Source organism: Sebastes fasciatus, chromosome 7, assembly GCF_043250625.1.
Source record: "Sebastes fasciatus isolate fSebFas1 chromosome 7, fSebFas1.pri, whole genome shotgun sequence".
In the NCBI taxonomy this organism is placed as follows: Eukaryota; Metazoa; Chordata; class Actinopteri; order Perciformes; family Sebastidae; genus Sebastes; species Sebastes fasciatus.
In genome coordinates this window covers 21,878,762-21,897,966 of record NC_133801.1, presented here as the reverse complement: position 1 = coordinate 21,897,966, position 19,205 = coordinate 21,878,762, and the positions used below count along the sequence as shown (strand labels likewise).

The 19,205-nt window shown below is 38.7% G+C and overlaps 1 protein-coding gene across 2 annotated transcripts; it reads left to right on the top strand.

Annotated features, from left to right (window-relative positions):
- Positions 1 to 8,669: 8,669 nt before the first annotated feature.
- LOC141771706 (succinate receptor 1-like) lies at positions 8,670 to 12,228 on the top strand. Of its 2 annotated transcripts, none has more exons than XM_074642249.1 (2): positions 8,670 to 10,190; positions 10,795 to 12,228. In XM_074642249.1, the coding sequence occupies exon 2, from the start codon at positions 10,958 to 10,960 to the stop codon at positions 12,089 to 12,091; it is 1,134 nt and encodes a 377-aa protein (XP_074498350.1). In that variant the 5' UTR covers positions 8,670 to 10,190; positions 10,795 to 10,957; the 3' UTR covers positions 12,092 to 12,228. The 2 variants fall into 2 exon arrangements, with proteins under 2 accessions (XP_074498350.1, XP_074498351.1); XM_074642250.1 differs by having other exon boundaries at positions 8,670 to 10,915; positions 11,138 to 12,228.
- The last annotated feature ends 6,977 nt before the right edge of the window (positions 12,229 to 19,205 follow it).

The window sequence follows — 19,205 nt, the reverse complement described above, 5'->3', positions numbered from 1 at the left end:
GCAGCTGCTTACTGACTGTTAGTTTCACTATATGGAAAAGTATCCACCATGCATTATTCAGAGCAGCGTTGATGCCGAGATTTTGTACAAGCTTCACACACAAATGTAAAGCCACAGCATGATATTAGTTGTGCTCGACTGACCCTGAGAGCTGACTATCAGAGGCTGAAGTGAAAACATGGCAGGGTTAGATATTAGACCCCGTCGAGGCCAGGAAGTCTTAGCTCTGCAACGTGTCCAGTGACTAGCGTAGCGATTAGCTGACGGTTAGCCGACCTGACGGTGGTTTTGAATTTATAAGTCCCAGTAGACAGCGGAGGCAATCATATCAGTAACGCTGAGAAGGCCTGACACAGCATACACCAGCAGCGTGTGTAAAACAAGCCTCTGGAGCTGCCGTGACTGAAAATGAAATAGATCTGCAGCAGGGCAAGGAATACAAAGAGACATGTAGGAGGCACAGGGTTCAAACTGAGAGGGATCGAGATCCCAGACCACCTATAGGACTTAACATATAGAACATGGGCCGTCCTGGCTATTTAATGTCAAAATTAATGCCCTGACATGACTTGGTTGCATCACTTTGTCAGTACCTTGAGGGGGGATACTGAATGTACGGGATAATGTACAGCGAGCCGGTTATTGTTGTGAAATAAACCCAGACAGTGCGATACAGGACCGGGACGCAAAGCCAAGGGGTCCTGCATCGCAATGACCGGCTCGCTGTACATTATCGCTCTTATTACACGGCTAATTACTTAAGAAATCAATAATTTGACATAATAAATGGTCCCCCAGAGTCTGAGATAAGAACTGCATCCAGAGCAACGGTCTGTTATAAAGAAATAACAGACTGTAGAATGCTGTGATTGACCAATCAGGATCGAGTATTCAACAAAGCTGTGTAATACAGTAAGTAGTAATAATATAGAATATTTTCTGAAAGATATAATTGTAGTCATTCTCTTTCATAATGATTGGGGTACAAATAATATATACCAGACCGAAACGTTGTAATTAAATAAATACATTTAATTTCAATTTAATTAAATATTTCAGCAGAAAGGGAGACAATATTTGGGAGTTCTTCTCATTGTTTTCAAGATCGCCGACGCACCTGTCACAGATTTTTGAGAAGTGTACAAATAATCTGTCATGCTGTAGTTTATGATACTTTTGGATGAGAAGGCTCTGTGTTCAGGTCTTCACCGTGCCCTTATGCTGTGAGATTCTTTGAAGTGTATGTCTTAAATAATAATTCAAACTTTAAAAAATAATTTAATTTAGTTTTCTTCACAGAAACAAATTAAATGCTGCGATATAGGCCATCTGTATATTTTCAAAAAAAATTGTCTTACGACCCTTAAAATCAAGTAGGCCTCGAGACCCCACCGTGAAGCTTTGGCGACCACAAAAGTCGGGAAAGGTCGTGACCCCCAGGTTGGGAACCAGCACTATAAACCACAAACCGCAATTTTGAAAAAAATGTATCCCAGCAATGTTGCTTTATGCCAAAGTCTGACAATTACTTCCTTCGTTAGGTTTGAGTTTTACTTTCTTTCTGCAGTAGTCAGGAGGAAAGAGAGGAAGGGGGACTTAATTTGACAGTGTCTCTGACACAGATAAAACAGCATGAGCCTAACTGCTTCTCTCACTGAAGTGAAACTGTAAATTGGGCAAAAAAAGCAATAGCTAGCTGTATATTTCCCACAACTAATGATCATGTTTCACTGGGACAGAGTGACCATCTGAAACATGTAAACAACACGGACTGTTTCGGGGCTTTTAAGGACATTTTTAAACCAGTTTGCATAACCGGTCCAGGCATGTGACCCCAAGAAAGAGACTGGAGCGGCAGAAGCCCTCAATCTCACCCCTGTCTGACCATGACTGCTGCTCAGAAAAACACCGGATGAATTATTGAAACACCCTCTGACTCGAGCCTATGAGAACATAGTGGAAGTTTGGAAGAAAATAAAGGAGACAGGATTGAAAAAGAAGGTTGGAGAGAAGGTTGCAATGATCATAAAGGCAGTGAGGAGACCATGGGGGGAGAGAGGAATCTAAAAATAAGAAAACTCAAAAGAGCAGAGGAGAGAGCTTGAGGACTTTGTGCTGCACTTACAACTTTGGACAACAACCTTACAGTACAACAAGCACTATACAGTAAAAAAAAATTATGCTGCCCTTCACTTTCTCTGCCTCTGTCTCATGTGATACGCACTGAAACACCCATAAGCCCACGCTCTACATCAGCTTTGATCCAATTAACTCGCTGTCGAATGTGAACCACGTTGATAATTAGTGCAGCGTTGTAGTGATAAAGCTGTAAGTGTGTCACCTTCCAGAACTGGGACACTTTAAGCTACAGGGGGGTAACTTGAACGCTCACTCACAGCATGAGACACTCACATGTGTTAACATGACAATCTAGTTAAAATAATACTCATATACTGCTGTCAGGCCCGATAATTTATTCTGGTTTTATCAGCAGAATTGATTTCTGGTGTTTTAGGTCACTCATTTAGGTCGTCTCTCTCTCGCTCTCTCTCTCTCTCTCTCTCTCTCTCTCTCTCTCTGTCTCTGTGTGTGTGTGTGTGTGTGTGTGTGTGTGTGTGTGTGTGTGTGTGCATGTGTCAGGGTACATTTGGGACAAATTGCCCATCTAAGGAGGAGAGGGAGGAATGAGTGAAACTAGCAGATACAGTCCATCACCTTTTCATTTCTTCATTTCACACACAGGCACGCCAACATGTGCACACACACACACGCACACACACACACACACAATCACAAGTGATGAGGGCACTGTGACATACCGATTGGCACAGCTCCACCCTCTACTAACTAGTCCATCACAAGCTCTGTCATCTGTTTCACTGGTCCTCATTCTGTCATTCTGTTTCCAACTTCATTTCCATTTAACTGGCAACAATTAGGAGTCGCTGTCGTGCATTGTATTCATTCCCATTCATCCAACAGGATTGATTAATAACTTCCATACATTATTTCAGTTCAGTTTTATCTAACTTTAAGGTGTTTTTATTTTATTTTTTGTTGCTGCATAATTGATGAAAATCAATGTAATTTTCCACCAACATAAGGCTGGACACTTGTTGAGTTTAGCCCACTGTATGAGCTTTGGGTTAATACTGACCTCTGCTGTATTATATTTGTATCACATGTCTGTAGGGGCTGCTGATGACATGTGCTGCTGGAATAAATGTGCTATTTATGATTTATATACAGTTCCAATCAATTTCCTGTTCTGGTGGGTCTCACTTGTATAACAATTTAGTTTTATGTGCTCCTTTTATACCCTTCTCACAACTCGACACAAACACGTACAGGTGGCAGGAGACTACTGTGTTTTTCCACTAACTGCATTCTGATTTTAATTAAATGGTACATTTGGGAGGTAGTTTAGTGCACTGGTTCCCAACCTGAATGTTTTGACCGCTACAAGGGGTCGCAAGAAAGATCGGAGTGTTTGTGAGATGAGTAACAAGAGAGAAAGCAAAAAATATTTCTGCTTCACAAAGGTTTTCAGATTTTCGTCTCGTCTTTGCTTTTTTTCTTCTAAATTGCTGACTAATTTAACGTCTTCTGGACACTGAAAATTGTTTAAATAAAACACAAATCCCTTTGGTTGAGACGGTCACGAGTGGTTGACGTGTGAAACTGGAGATAAGGTCACACTGGTTTAGTGTACAGTGTACTGCATTGTAGTCGTAGCAAAGAATGTATATAGTCAACAAGTGAAAGTCAATTGTTTGTTCCATTGCAACATCAGCACCCAGCAGCAAACAAGCACTGTTGAAAGAGGCTGGGACATGGGGTATGGGGTACAACACATTCAATTCAATTCAATTCAATTTATTTTTATATAGCGTCAAATCATAACCGAAGTTATCTCACATGCGCAGTACAACCGGAGCTACGATTGTGCGACCAGATTTTACTGCACATGTGTTGTACCCCAAAGATATGACGCGTTGATGACGCATGACCTCTCCTCTTTTCACCCTCCTTGGCAGCAAAGCTAGGCTTCCACCATTTTGGACTGAAAGCGACTACTGGGTGCCAGTAAAACGTCTGCCTAAAATGATCCGTACAAAATTAAAACAAAATTATTTCTATTCTATTGTCATATTCTACCGAAATGGCCTGTGTTGAACAATAAAATATGATAAATATAATAAGTGTTTTTAGTCAAAAATGGTGGCAGTGGCTGTTGTCAAAAAACACCGGAGTTCCGTCTCTTTGCTTCTATACTCTTTGGTCGTAGCTTGTAATTCTTAAGAATGGCTCAAACCCACACATGTACACACACACAAACACCTTATGGCCCTTTAGTTTTAAGTTAATAAACCTGTTGAAGTCACGCCCTATTTGTCTGAAATAGAGATATGAAGAAATATGGCACTAGTGGGTGTTAGAGGGCATGATGTATTGGCCAGTGTCGAGACTTCCTCTGCAGGGCTAGAAATTATTGAAGGTCATATGAAGTCTATAAAAAATATAAGACTTTGGTGGCTGGGAGGTTAAATCCTGAGTGTCTCTCCAGCCCCTAGGCTTCTAGTGTTTTTTTCTCCTCTCCACCTACAACACCAATACTGAGTACTGCTTCACTGTTAGTCACCAAACACAGGCCAAACTCATAGTCCACAGGCCAGTCACTGTGAATTGTTCAAAGCTGAGAAACCTCTAGAAGCCTCCACTCCATGTGCACAGGCTGGCCACATTAACCTTTTATCAGTACTTGCTACTGCTGATATTTTGTCTATGTAGTATGCCACCAGAGGGCACTCTCATTATATACAATGGCATCTAAAAACAGTTTCATAGTACTATATTACAGTACAAAATATTAATGGGATTTTTGGATATATGATTAGATTATTTGTCTGATTCACATACTTGCCAACCTTGAAACCTCCAAAATAGGCTGGATTTCAAAAACAAAATTGAGTTTCAGAGACTTTGTGTCCCGCATTCTGGTGACTTTTAAAGAATGAACGGAGCTAGGCTTGACTGAAAGGAGCATACTTTTAATTTTATTTTAATTCTTAGGAAGAAATACAAAATAATTTGCCCCTCTGGCATGAACTTGCATGAATCTCTGGTATGAACTATATTCATCAGTTTTCATTCATTCATTAAATTCTTTGCCCCTGGTTGAGTATTTCTTTCTCTTAGTACTCTCCATTTCTGTCTCCGTCTCACACTGAAGGCCCTTTCAGACACAATGCAACAATGGCACCAACTGCGGTCTGAAACCCAATTATTTCCAATGGCCTCCACAGCGTCACGACTTTTTGCTTTTTGCTGCATCGAGCAGAGCCCAACTTTGCGGCACGCGCAGCTCAAACCACATTGTGTCGCAAGCAGCCATCTTCTGCCAGGAAACGACATTTGGTGTAGCTGTATTGTTGTCTGGTTGGAAATATTAGGGGCTATACAGGCCGCACAGTGTCAGAGACAGATTGTGATAACGAAAAAGGAAAAAAAAGGTGTGAAAATGTGTCAGAAATCGGGAGAAATGCAGGAGAATTGTTAGCCCGGGAGGAACCCGGTAGAGGGTAATAAAAAACGGGATGGTTGGCAAGTATGCTGATTCAACCAAAGGCATCTTCTCTTCCCTCTCCCAGAGAGGGAAAATGTGCTGAACTCTGCTATGAACAAACTGAGACAAGACAAGAGGAGGCAACATTTATTAACATGTTACAGAGTAATTACAGAAAACAACACAAGTATTAAAAATGTAACATGAAATCAAAAGCAGGGCAAATGTACAGTATATCACACAACAAAAAGTAATCTTTTACATCTCTGTCCTCTGTCAATCTAACTTTGAGGCACGTCTCAGGTGAAATACACTAAATGTCTGAACCATGTAAAGCCTGCTGTTTTGAAGTGAAGACACAGCCAGGAGAGCACTGCCTCATGGTTGGAGAATTTTTTGCTGTTGATATTGGACGAACATTTGTTTTGTATAATCTGGAGCAAGGCCAGTACAGTTTTATCTTATCTTACTTAACGCTTCACAGATGATCACACTTTATAAATCATTTAAACCAAAGGATACGCTAACTAAGGTCGGCATTAAAAATAAGACTTGTGCCACCGCCCCACTGTTGGCCTCCACTAGAACAAATCTTAACACAGGAATGCTCAGCGATATCTCTTGATCCCAGAGTAATTTAACCAAACAAACCACTGTCAGTCTCAGGGCTGGGTTTCTTAAGGATATGTCCCTTCTATTATACCTAGCTTACTATCTCTGCAGGGCAAGGTAAAACAAAAACAATAATGTACCCTTTGTCTAATCCAACCTTTGTCTCACATGCCTCTCAGCAGTAGATCATGTGCTTTGCAAAGGCTGACCAACATTGTAAACTTTGTTGCCAAAATACACTGTAGGCCCCCTATCAGAATAAACATCATCCAAATGTGTTATGCAACCACAGGGAAGGTGCTTGACACCATAGATTGAAAATGAAAGTCAACACTGTGGTATTGTTTTGTGAACTGTATATGTGATCCAAAGCAAAGGGGAATGAATTTAGTTCCACATTATTGACGCGCATCGAATTACAAACGGGAACACTGCGATGCATTTTTTTTGCTCATGATAGCCATTATAATTGCATTTAAGACTCTTTTCTCATGTGGAGAGAGCATCTGGAGGTCTCTGTCTGTTTTTAATCGGCATGTCAAACCACCATGTTCAATTTAAAAGGGTTAGAATTACAGTAAAGATGCCTACTGTATGTCCACAGAGAGTCCAGAAATGGATTAGGTTTGGGTTACATCTACAGTCAATACACTCCCACACTGTTGAGAGTTGAGTAACAATTGCACGAGATTAGTTAAGAAAGCTACATCATCAATTATCATTAACACATTAACAGATACCTCTAATAAGCCAGTAAAGGTCTGGAAAAACCATACGATTAGTATGGCACTATACTATATATACTATACACTATAGCACTTTATATCAGGGGTGTAAGAAAATATTGAAACAAATCAGTATCACAATATTATGTTGCGCAATACAGTATTGATTCTCCAAAACACTGTATTGATTTTTAATTAACCTCTTAAAAATACGACAGCCCGACGTCGGGCCCAGCTGCTATTCTGTCTTTCGGAGGTTGTAGCAGGATCCGTTTTAAAACTAGAATGAAGGTAGAGTTATACTGTATATAGCATATGTCATATGAAACTAGAAAACCTAAGGAATCCATTGGTACCAACCATGTCATACTAGATTGAGAAGGAGGCTAAATAAGGTTCCAAAGTTACGCAAAATTTTGGTTAGGAAAAACTACCATGGCCATTTTCACAGGGGTCCCTTGACCTCTGACCTCAAGATATGTGAATGAAAATGGATTCTATGGGTAACCCTTTACAGACATGCCTACTTTACGATAATCCCATGCAGTATTATGCATACAGTATAAATGTGTTATTTTAGCCTATTCTAAAATGGTGTATTTCTGGTGTGTTCTTTATACTACGACAATTTTCCTTAAATTTAATTTTAAAAATCGCAATATACCGCCTTGCTTATCGCAATATATCACAATTGAATCTTTACCCCTGTATCATGATACGTATCGTATCGCCAGATTCTTGCCAATACAAAGCCCTACTTTATATTAGTCAGCTCTTTGTCCAAATACACTTTATCGTACATATTCCAATAAAGCAAGATGTTTCCATTTAGGCTGTAGACTGTACAGACTGTAGTTTGCTCTTAATTATTAACTAAAAGACGTTCTTGAAAAAAATCTATTTATATTTGTATATATTTGTATTTGTATTACACACGGTCTTAATAATGTTAGGCCAACTTCCAAACTTTCTTTAAAGACAAAATACTGGAACATCTAGTCACTGTGTGAAGAGCCAACAGATTGTCATGTTGTTGTTTTTAGACCTGGGCCTAGCTCCAATTTTGCTGCACATTTGAATATCAATCTGTGCATTTGAATGATCACAGATTTTTTCAATGCAAAAGAATATTGTCCTGCTCAATTAATGTTTTTAAAGGGCCAGTGTGTAGGATTTATGTGGGTTTATTGGCAGAAATGGAATAAAGTATTCATAACTATGTTTTCATTAGTGTATAATCACCTGAAACTAAGAATCATTGTGTTTTCATTAGCTTAGAATGAGCCCTTTATATCCACATAGGGAGCGGGTCCTCTTCAGGGAATCTGCCATGTTGCTCCGCCATGTTTCTACAGTAGCCCAGAACATACAAACCAAACACTGGCTCTAGAGAGAGCCTTTCACGTTTTTACGTTACCTGAAGGCTACCATAGTTCTCTAAATGCTTGGAAAGGGAGGGGTATTCAGTTAGTTGCAATCGGCAACCTCACCGCTAGATTTCACTAAATCCTACACACTGGACCTTTAAGCAGTTGATCCTAGATTATGCAATACTTTACACACTGAGGTCACTTGGACTTGATGTCTCTGCTGTAACCCGTAGGAACCTTTCTGATAGATCTCAGGAGGTGTTTTCTGATGGCGAAAAAATCCTATTTGCTTCTGTTTTCTGAGTGATATTCTGTTCAATCAGAAAAAAAGTCAGGTAGCACTTTTATGACTCTTAATGCATTACAAACATACCTTTAATGTGTTATAATCTGCTTATAGCACTGTATAATTATAGTTATAAGCACTAAAAAAAAAGGTCATTGTTTGCTTTAAGTAAAGTGAAAAAATATCATTAAATCTATGCAAGAACAACACACAAAATGTTTTGTTTAACGGGTCATGACAGAAATTAAGAACTCCAATTAGACACAACTTTTTGATGAACAACTGAGTGATGGACATTTCATTATCACAATGTTTCCCAAAAAAACTCTCTCTAAACACTAAATTGAGTCACATTAAAGATAATACCTGAAACAACTGGTCATAACAGACAATAAACTAAGTACTGGTAAGGTACTCCTATCTGACACAACTTTGACTTTAATGCATTAAAAGTATGTTGTGCATTATAGATATGGGCGTCATAGAAAGTGCTACCATAAGTCTAAATATAATGTTATGCAGATGACACAATGCTGCATTCCAAAGCCTCTTTCCTAACTATATCCAAGTCTGATTTAACAGCTCTCATTAGCTCAACACAAATTGATTTACTGAATGTGCTCATACTATTAACAAAAATCTCACAATGCAATGCTTTGCCTGTCTTAGACATATAAATGACTGTTTTATGAAAACTATTGGTAATTCTTTTTAACCCTTAAAAGAGCAGCATGCTGCAATTCAAGCACTTTGAACTTCTGCTTTGAGAGTTTCACAATTATTGTGCAGAATGACAGCGACAAGTTGTGCGGTCAGAACATTCTGACTTGGCTTAACCAAAAAAGAAACCTGCATTTAATTTGAGACATTAAGTGTGAGATCAAGAACGTAAATAAATGAGTTGACTGAAATAAAAAAGGGAACTTGGAAGCGCTCATGGTACCAAGAAGGCCAGAAATATATTTCACGAGAAATCACGTGGAGAAATCCTCATTATCTTATCTTGCAGACACTTATTCATCTAACACAGGACATAAAGAAAGAGTATATAAACCCTAGAATTTAGAGAAGTAGACTCAAAATCAGTAGCTATATTGTCAGGGACACTGCATCGCTCAAAACTAAGAATTCCTTACATTTCACATTTTTTTTACAATTACATACATTTATTTTCTAGTTAGCAAGGAAAGAAAAGAAATATTGGAAGAAAAAAGGAAATTTTCTTTTTGTTAATTTTTTGAAATACAGCTTTCCATTTTTACTTGAGACCAGACAGATTCTTCAGCTCTTGGGAGACTGTAAGTACAACTTTGGAATACATTTAGGAAAGGGATTGATAATTCTCTTTATTCATTATTCCATTTCACATTTTAACTGCTTATTGCCATTTGTACATAAAAAGCACATACTGTAAACTGTAGGCATGCCTAGCTAAGCCTATTCTTTATCGCAATATACATTTTCACATCAAAGTCTGTCCTCAGCTAATTAAAAACAATGTGATTTATGTGTTGCAATCTCTTGCAATTCCACAATTACTTCGGTGGCAGACAAGAACTCAAAGTTGTTCCACTGACAGTGAACACATGGATGGTTGGCTGATCAGCAATGGAGCCATCTGACAGATGAAGGTAGCATACTGTATTTGAATATGGTTATTGTTCAGTCTAAAAACAATTACACTTTGGGAGACAAATACAAATGTATGTTTGTACTTATTGCTGTGCCACTGATATTAGTTGCTAACATTACTTTCCAGACTTCATTTGCTAGCATCTACATATTTGTCTTGCATTATAATCGGGTGAAATGCATAATTTTGTAAAAATTGGAAGCATGAAATTGTTTAGATGGATCACTCTTCTTCTAGAGGTTAAATAAAATCATAAACCTTTTTTTTTTTTTTTAAATGACTGCAAAAGTTTGAAATAACTGCAGCTGATGACGGATTAAATTTGGTTGAGAAGTTAAAATGTTTTTCAGACGTTTCCCTAATGCATGACCCTTGTTTCAATGGCATTTCAATGAGTACAAACGCAAGCCTGTCATATCCACTTTAATTAACATTCTGGCTGGAGTGCAAGGTAACCAGACAAAGCGAGGGTGTGCAGTTATTAAGTAACCTATCAAGTCTTCTATGAGGTTTTGTTTGGTTTGCATCATCTTTCCATATTTAATATGCAAATACTGACAATCATACTGCCTGTGTGTTTACTCAACCATGTCATATTAAAGGCTCCAGCACCCTCAGAACTCAGTGTTTACTGTTTCCAGTATTCAGATAGTGGCTACACCTGCTCATGGTTGCACTCCCTATTCTCACATTACCAGCGACTACTCGAACAACTACAACATGGTAAGTCTTATACTAACACATACACTATTAATGTTGTGCTGAATGTATTTAGCTCTGAACCTTAAAGTAGTTTATATTGAATCTGTTATTGGAAATTGTCCTTACAGTTCACAGTTCCAAATTGTAAGACTTTTCTATCATTTCTCAAATGTTTGTTTCCTCTTCCCTCCCTTCCCCATTTCTTGTCCTCTTCTCCTTCTGTTCTCTCCGTCTTCTCTCCAGGTACTCAACTGTACAGAGATCGATGACGTGCTGGAGAGGTACTACCTGTCACCGTCTTATGCTATCGAGTTCTGCATCGGTTTCCCTGGCAACCTTTTGGTTGTACTTGGCTACATATTTTGTTTGCGGGAATGGCAGAGCTGCAATATTTACCTCTTCAGCCTGGCAGTCTCCGACCTTATTTTCCTCTGCACGCTCCCGCGCCTCTCGTACCTCTATGCAAATGACCAATCAGAGACCTCTCCCTATGCCTGCGTCATCAACCGCTATCTCCTGCATGTCAATCTTTACTCTTCCATCCTGTTTATGGTTTGGCTTAGCATGGACCGCTTCCTGCTCATAAGATATCCAACAAGGAACCACTACCTGCTGAGGCCACGAACAGCCCTGATCGTGACGGGGCTGAGTTTCCTCGCCGTCAATGTGGAAGTTGCTCCGATGATATCACTGATGGTCCACGACCTTCGGAGCGGAAATTGGAGTCGCTGCAAGGATTTTGCCAGCCTGGAGGGACACATCGATACATTGGGCTACAGCCTGGGGCTAACCCTGACTGGTTACATTCTCCCTCTGCTTGGGCTTTGTGCTTTCTCCTACCAAATTGGACATCTGCTCCGTGTCCAGGAAAGGGCCGTACAGCGCAAGACAACTACGTACAAGCGGCCTCTCAGGGTCGCTGCATCGGCCGCAGTCATGTTTCTGGTTCTCTACACTCCCTACCATGTACTGAGAAATGTCAGAATAGTATCTCGACAGGCCTGGGCAGGGCTGCAGCTGTGTACAAGGATGTACATAAAGGGCGTGTACATCGTGACCCGACCGATTGCCTTCATGCACAGCGTCATCAACCCTGTCTTCTACTTCTTCATGGGTGACAAGTTCAGAGAGCTGCTATTGGCTAAGCTCAGAAAGCTGGTGAGAAGAAAAAAAGAGCGGCAAAGAGAACCAGCCTGATGGAATTCAAAGTCCCTACATATGACACACACATCAACATATCCAAACATGTGAATCAGCTCTATCTTTACATGTGTTTTGTTAAAAGTTGTATGCTTGTTCTTTATTTCTGTTGCGTTTTAATAAGTAGTCATTTTCAGCCAATAGTGTCAAATAGTGTCAATAGTGCCAATAGTGTCAAACTGCATTATTAATATCACATTACATGTTATTATGCCTATTAATGATGTGGATACTTTGTCGTTGTGATGTCATAAATATTACTCATCATATGTGATAAAACATATCCATGAAGTGGACTTGAGGCATAGTTACCTTTCATGTTGACAAAGTAAAGCAATGTAAAATAAACTTCCTACATTTAAGGCTGTTTTTATATGAACACTCTTTTTAAGCATATTTATTTTTGTGCAGATATGTTGTTGTTTGTATTTGTATCTGTATTCATTGAAAAAGCATAATTATTTTTGGTATGTTTGCACTGAAGTCAACATTGTACTATATTACTTTTAAATGTACTTAAATAAAACATAACTAATATGGTTTCTGAGAAAATCACATATATCTTGGGAGATGCATTGAGGCATTTATTTTTTCTGTATGTCACTTTTATCTTTGAATATTCATTATCTTAAAAAAAAAAAAAGGTTGGCTGTTCGCAATTCATCTGACAGCTGTTGTTGTCTGTTGGGTTTACCGTGTTATGATTTGAACATATTTGTTATGCTAAATGCAGTATCTGCAAGGGTTTCTGGACAATATTAGTCATTGTTTTGTGCTGTTAATTGATTTCCAATAATAAATATATACATACATTTGCATAAAGCAATCATATTTACCCACTCCCGTGTTGATAAGAGTATTAAATACATGACAAATCTCCCTTTAAGGTACATTTTGAACAGATACAAAATGTGCAATTAATTGCGATCAATCGTGGACAATCATGTGATTAATGGCATTTAAATATTTTAATCGATTGTCAACCCTATTTAATCGTTTTCATGATGTCCATTTTTAATCAGGGTGTTCTTTGACACTAGAATCTGCAATGCTTTTCAAAAGCCCCTTCTTACCATTTGGATTTATGGGCTTTTTATCAGCACCATAAGTCGGTCATTGAATTTGAATTTCATTACAGCACAAGCAATACCAAAACGTAAAAATGACGAGTGTCCTTATGGTTTATGATGCATAGGATATAACAGCAACGTCTCCAGTTAACACATGTTACATGTCACATCACCCCGATATTGTCACTCCTCAATCCCTGCTGAACTGAGATAGGTGTATGCTTGCGGGAGGTGACAGAGAGCATAGATACCAAATATCAGTTATGTACATTTTCGTCATTCACATAACAATCCATTCCATATTGGCTGACTCAATACCTGGTACTTTTACACTTTTAATCAGTATCAATACCGGTATTAATAAAATCCCAATGAAACTCAACCCTGCCAAGCAATGTTTTAGCTTTGACGGATTTTTCTCAGAACTTTTCCTGTGTAATGTGAAACTAGCTGGTTTTCTGTCAGTATTTCTAAGCACTTGAGCTTTTTTTTTTTATTCCTCAGCTCTCTACTGTATATCTTTCCTATCTGTATCTTTTGAAATGGGATATTCTACAACTCAAACAATGGAAAAAGTGTATTTGTTATCCTTAACACATACTAAACGAGGATGATCCTGAAAATCAGTCAAGGAAAACAGTTTCATGATTTGATCTCTGTTGACTTTGGTTCTCATGGACTTAAGTGACCCCAGCTTGCTGAGCTATGTAGCGCCTTACGTTGTGACCTTTTCAACTGAGTCTTCAGCATGATTTTCATTTTCATTCCCGAGAAGCTTCTCCTTTGTTTTAGATAACCATGGTTTATTGTGCAACTTCCTGAGTTGTGTCACGGTCTTAGAATAGAGAATTGAAGGGTTTAGATTTGGCTGATGAGTAAGCAGCACATATTCTATCACTGTAGCACACTGTGTGTATCATTAATTTAATTTGTGTGAATGTATGTATTCGGAAAGTATGCATGTGTAATACAGTACATAATTTCCTCCTTTTACCTCTTGTCTTTCACATTCAGATTCAATACAAAACAAAAATCACACTAAAAATCAGAGGAACGAAAAGCTCAGTTTTTTTCTCAGGAGTCAGGACCTCCAATTACAAAATCTTTCTATTCCCATCTTGAAAGAACTTAATCTACTGTGGAAATGTTGTTGCAGTATAGAAAATACTGAATCAGGCTCTTGTTTTGACACAAAATATATTTTTTCCAAGCAGCAACCTCCAGTGCTCACACACTTTAATAGGCTGCTCTATCATAAAGTAATCACAACTACAAGCCAAGTATACCTTTCTGTAGACCTATAAGGCAAGAATACTTAAATATACTTTTCTTAAGTATATCTCAATCAAAAGATTAAGTACAATTAGGCCTATAACCCAAGAATACTTAGACTTTTATGTATACTCGTCAGTATAAGCCAAGAATACTTAGACTTGTCTATATACTTGTCAGTATAAGCCAATTATACTTAGACTTTTCTGTATACTTGTCAGTATAAGCCAATTATACTTAGACTTTTCTGTATACTTGTCAGTATAAGCCAATTATACTTAGACTTTTCTGTATACTTGTCAGTATAAGCCAAGTGTACTCAGACTTTTCTGTATACTTGTCAGTATGAGCCAAGTATACTTAGACTTTTCTGTATACTTGTCAGTATAACCCAAGAATACTTAGACTTTTCTGTATACTTGTCAGTATGAGCCAAGTATACTTAGACTTGTCTGTATACTTGTCAGTATAAGCCAATTATACTTAGACTTTTCTGTATACTTGTCAGTATAAGCCAATTATACTTAGACTTTTCTGTATACTTGTCAGTATAAGCCAATTATACTTAGACTTTTCTGTATACTTGTCAGTATAAGCCAATTATACTTAGACTTTTCTGTATACTTGTCAGTATAAGCCAAGTGTACTCAGACTTTTCCGTATACTTGTCAGTATGAGCCAAGTATACTTAGACTTTTCTGTATACTCATCAGTATAAGCCAAGTATACTTAGACTGTTCTGTATACTTGTCAGTATGAGCCAAGTATACTTAGACTTTTCTGTATACTTGTCAGTATAACCCAAGAATACTTAGACTTTTCTGTATATTTGTCAGTATGAGCCAAGTATACTTAGACTTTTCTGTATACTTGTCAGTATAACCCAAGAACACTTAGACTTTTCTGTATACTTGTCAGTATAAGCCAAGTGTACTCAGACTTTTCCGTATACTTGTCAGTATGAGCCAAGTATACTTATGTATACTTTTGTTAAGTATATCTCTGATAAGTACCTAAAAACTAAACTAAGAGTATACTCTCTTATTTTAAGTTTAAGAGAAGAATACTAATAGCACACTTGAATAAACTCCTTTTTGGGAAGGGAAAGCCAACACAGCAGTGCCAAAAACTGCAGTTCTGCAAATGGCCGCTTGAGGCTGGCTCCAAAAAGGAGCCAATCCCCATAGCCCACCATGTTAAAATGCACGACTTTAAAGCAGAAATAAACATGTTTGCAGCCGTGTACAAAAAAAACGGTTTTGGTCTCTATAGCTAATATCCCCGTTCATGATAACTGTACGGGGGTGAATTTTTATATAACTCACTCGTCAAATTATATTAAAGCTTAAAGTTCAGCATAATGAGGGCATGACCGTTTGAGTGACACCCGGGCCCGCCTCAGCTCCATCGACGATCCACCTCTTTGCCCATTTTTGGATTAGCCTCAGGCTATGCTGCGTTGTCAGTGCCAAGATGGTGACGGCCGGAGCCACCCACTTTGAGCTTCACAACAGGTCTTCAGAAACCTAGCGGTGACATCACGGAGACTACCTCCATATTTTATATAGTCTATGATTTTTTTCCCATAAAGTTTCTTTGTAATGTTGGTTGATCTGGTTTATTCGAATGCCATTCTAATATATATGTCTAAAGTTCAGCTCTCATCAAAGTCTCCCTCATATTGGACTGTAAGTGACCTTTAATGCTTATTTAGGCCTTGAAACCCCATCAAACACACCTAACTTCACAGGGCTTTGATACGACAGACAGGATCAGGTGCTTTCTTTCAGCCATGTCTAATCGCCATGCTTGATCCCCTACTCCATTTACATTAACGTCTCTCCTGGAATGTACAAAGAAAAGAAGCAGCACTGTGAAATACTGGGGCTGCGTTCTGTGTGTTCGTTTCAAGTTTCATAATAAAAGCCAGAGGAGTTGTGTTGAGACAGAGCCGATGAGAAAAAGCAGCAGAAAAGTTCATGTGAGGATAAATACAAAACCTAAAGCTCTATATTACAATTTGGTAAGATAGTTCAATATTGCAATTCAGACAACTGTGGCCATTGAGGCAATGACGGCATTACAGGGCACTTGGTCTTTATAGAGGTTTTTAGGTGGTTTGCTGTATTTTAAACGTATGAAAGCACTTATTCTAAGCAGTAATAATGTCGTAGTGATAAAATGTACATCTAACTATAAAGCGAGGGTATGTGTGTAGGTGGGTATGTCCTTTGCATATCTCGAGAACCGCTCATCTGATTGACTTCACACTTGGCAGGTGTATTGCTGGGGACCCCATTGAGAGGCTTGTCGAATTTGGTGCTATTTGGACATGCGACATGTTCAATATTAATAAACTTTGAATAAACAGGCACACAGTGCTCTGTGCAGCAGTGGGGGCGGGGCTTCAGGGCTCTGCAGACTGAATCCAGCATGTCGTCTGCAGCAAGCATACCACGGCTCAGTTCAATGCTGCAGGATCCTGGATATAGCCCGCTAAGTAAGGGTTAATGTACTGCGAGCCGGTCATTGTTGTGAAATAAACCGAGACAGGGCGATGCAGCACCCTGATGCGAAGCATCGCCCTGAAGGGGGTTATTTCACAACAATGATCCACTAGCTGTACATTATCCCGCTTATTACGTGGCTACATACTTAAGAAATCAATAATTTGACACAAAAACGATCCGCCAGAGTCCGACATCAGAACTGCGCCCATAGCAACGGTCTGTTATACATAGCAACGGTCTGCCTATAAAGAAATAACAGACCGTAGAACGCTGTGATTGACCAATCAGAATCGAGTATTCAACAAAGCCGTGTAATAACGCTGGATAACGTACTTCTGCTTTTTCGTGGTTCATCAACTGCCGTTATACTAACATTATAGCCTACGATACATAGATGCAGGATATACTAATATTACAAACTGACTCTTTTTCACTTCCCTGGATCCATCATTAGCGGATAGCCAACTAGAAGCAGAATTGAACCAGAGTGTATTTCACCGATGTGCCCGTGAGTAAGACTGTATTTCCCCGGTGTCAGACTTGATACTAACTTATAACACTAATAACGTTACCATGAACAACCAGCAAGATACCTCCCATGCTTCACTTTATAATGGCAGTGGTTATGTCAAAGCAAGCGACTAATACGCCTATTTGGAAATAACCTTAGCTAAGTGTATTTCACTGTTGTTTCGTACTGTGAGTAGCCGTGATGTGGGTGTGCGACTTTACTATGCACCCAAAGAAGTGCAGCGTCGAGTGTGAAGTTGTTTGTATGAGCGGTTTGAGAAAGCCGCAATCAGCAACACCACAGGCCAAGCATTCAGCCTGTTCTGAACAGGCATGTTTTCAACAGGCACTGATCTAGTGTGAACAATGTAATGAGTTATTATCATTTGCCTTAGACTCAGAATTAATGAAGAAAATAAATCTGCCTTGACTGGCTTTGGTTTCAAATCATTCAGTATTTGACCTTTGAAAATGCCATGATTTATTTTCAAGCCTCAAGGCAGAACAGTGTCGCACCAAACCAAAGAGAAAATCATGTTACACAAAGTCCATATTTGCATTAGCAGTATGTGCATGCTTTCTCGCATTCCTGTGTGTGAACAGAGTAAGTATTTGTTCACTTTCTGTACAGTATGTAGGTATAATCCGTACAAAACCACTATACATTATTAAGTTTCAAAGAATCATCTGCCATAATCCATTTCACGTTAATGTTATTAGCCCTCCATAGCAGTGAAGGAATTTGGGAACAGTCCCACCAATTCATCTCTGGAGGGATAAGTAAGTGCATATACACATAAAGTACATGTACGCACACCTGCACACAAGGCCAGCAAACAGAGGAATATGACCAGCACAGTGTAGCACATAAATAGTCCACTCTATACACAGGAGGTGTGGAGTGTTTTGTTTAACGTGTCCTGATGAACGAGGTTGACCTATTTGAATCATCCTTTTGTATAAATGGTTTGTTCGCACTCATGCATCATCCTCTTTGCTATCCAGAGAAAACAAAACTGCCTGTTTTTTCCAAACCTCTTGGATAGAAAGTGCGTAGGCGTGTTTAGTGGTAGATTTGTGGACATAGTCTGCTGTATGTTCACAGATCAACTGTATTCTCTCCCTCATCTATATGAAACCCCAACCTGGATTGCTTCATCTATGGCGCCAAGTGGATTTAGTGTCTGAGTCAGTCTACACAGAATATCCTCATATTCTCCTGTTCGCTTTGTGTGAAGTATTTCTCAACATTATGTAAGATGACAAGACATTTCTATTCCTCTTTTCCCTCTATTCTAGTACATTTCTCTCTTTACAAGGTATTCGATTGCACACACACAAGTACAACTGATCAGTAGTTACAGGTCAATTTATTGATAACATTGAAATTAAAAATGATGCAAATCATTAGTTCTCCAAGAGGGAATCCAAACTAAAAATAGAAATAATCATATTTACAATTGAGAATGTAGCAGTGCTTTTGCAAATGAGCCAGGTTTCTCTGACTGTCACTTGATTAAAAAGTTACACACTTCATTGTGATACTGTATTTTCTTTGTAAAAATGAGAAACTGGTGAACAAAAATTCAAGCAATGATGTGCCAGAAATGACGTGACAGTGACTTTCAGGTTTCAACTGTGACTCTTTTTGAACGGTAAAGCTGAAAGAACAGCGAGACATTAAGGAACAGAGACACTCATATGAAGGATTATTTTTTGGTAACCTTTACCTCCCTGTTATCTTTTAGA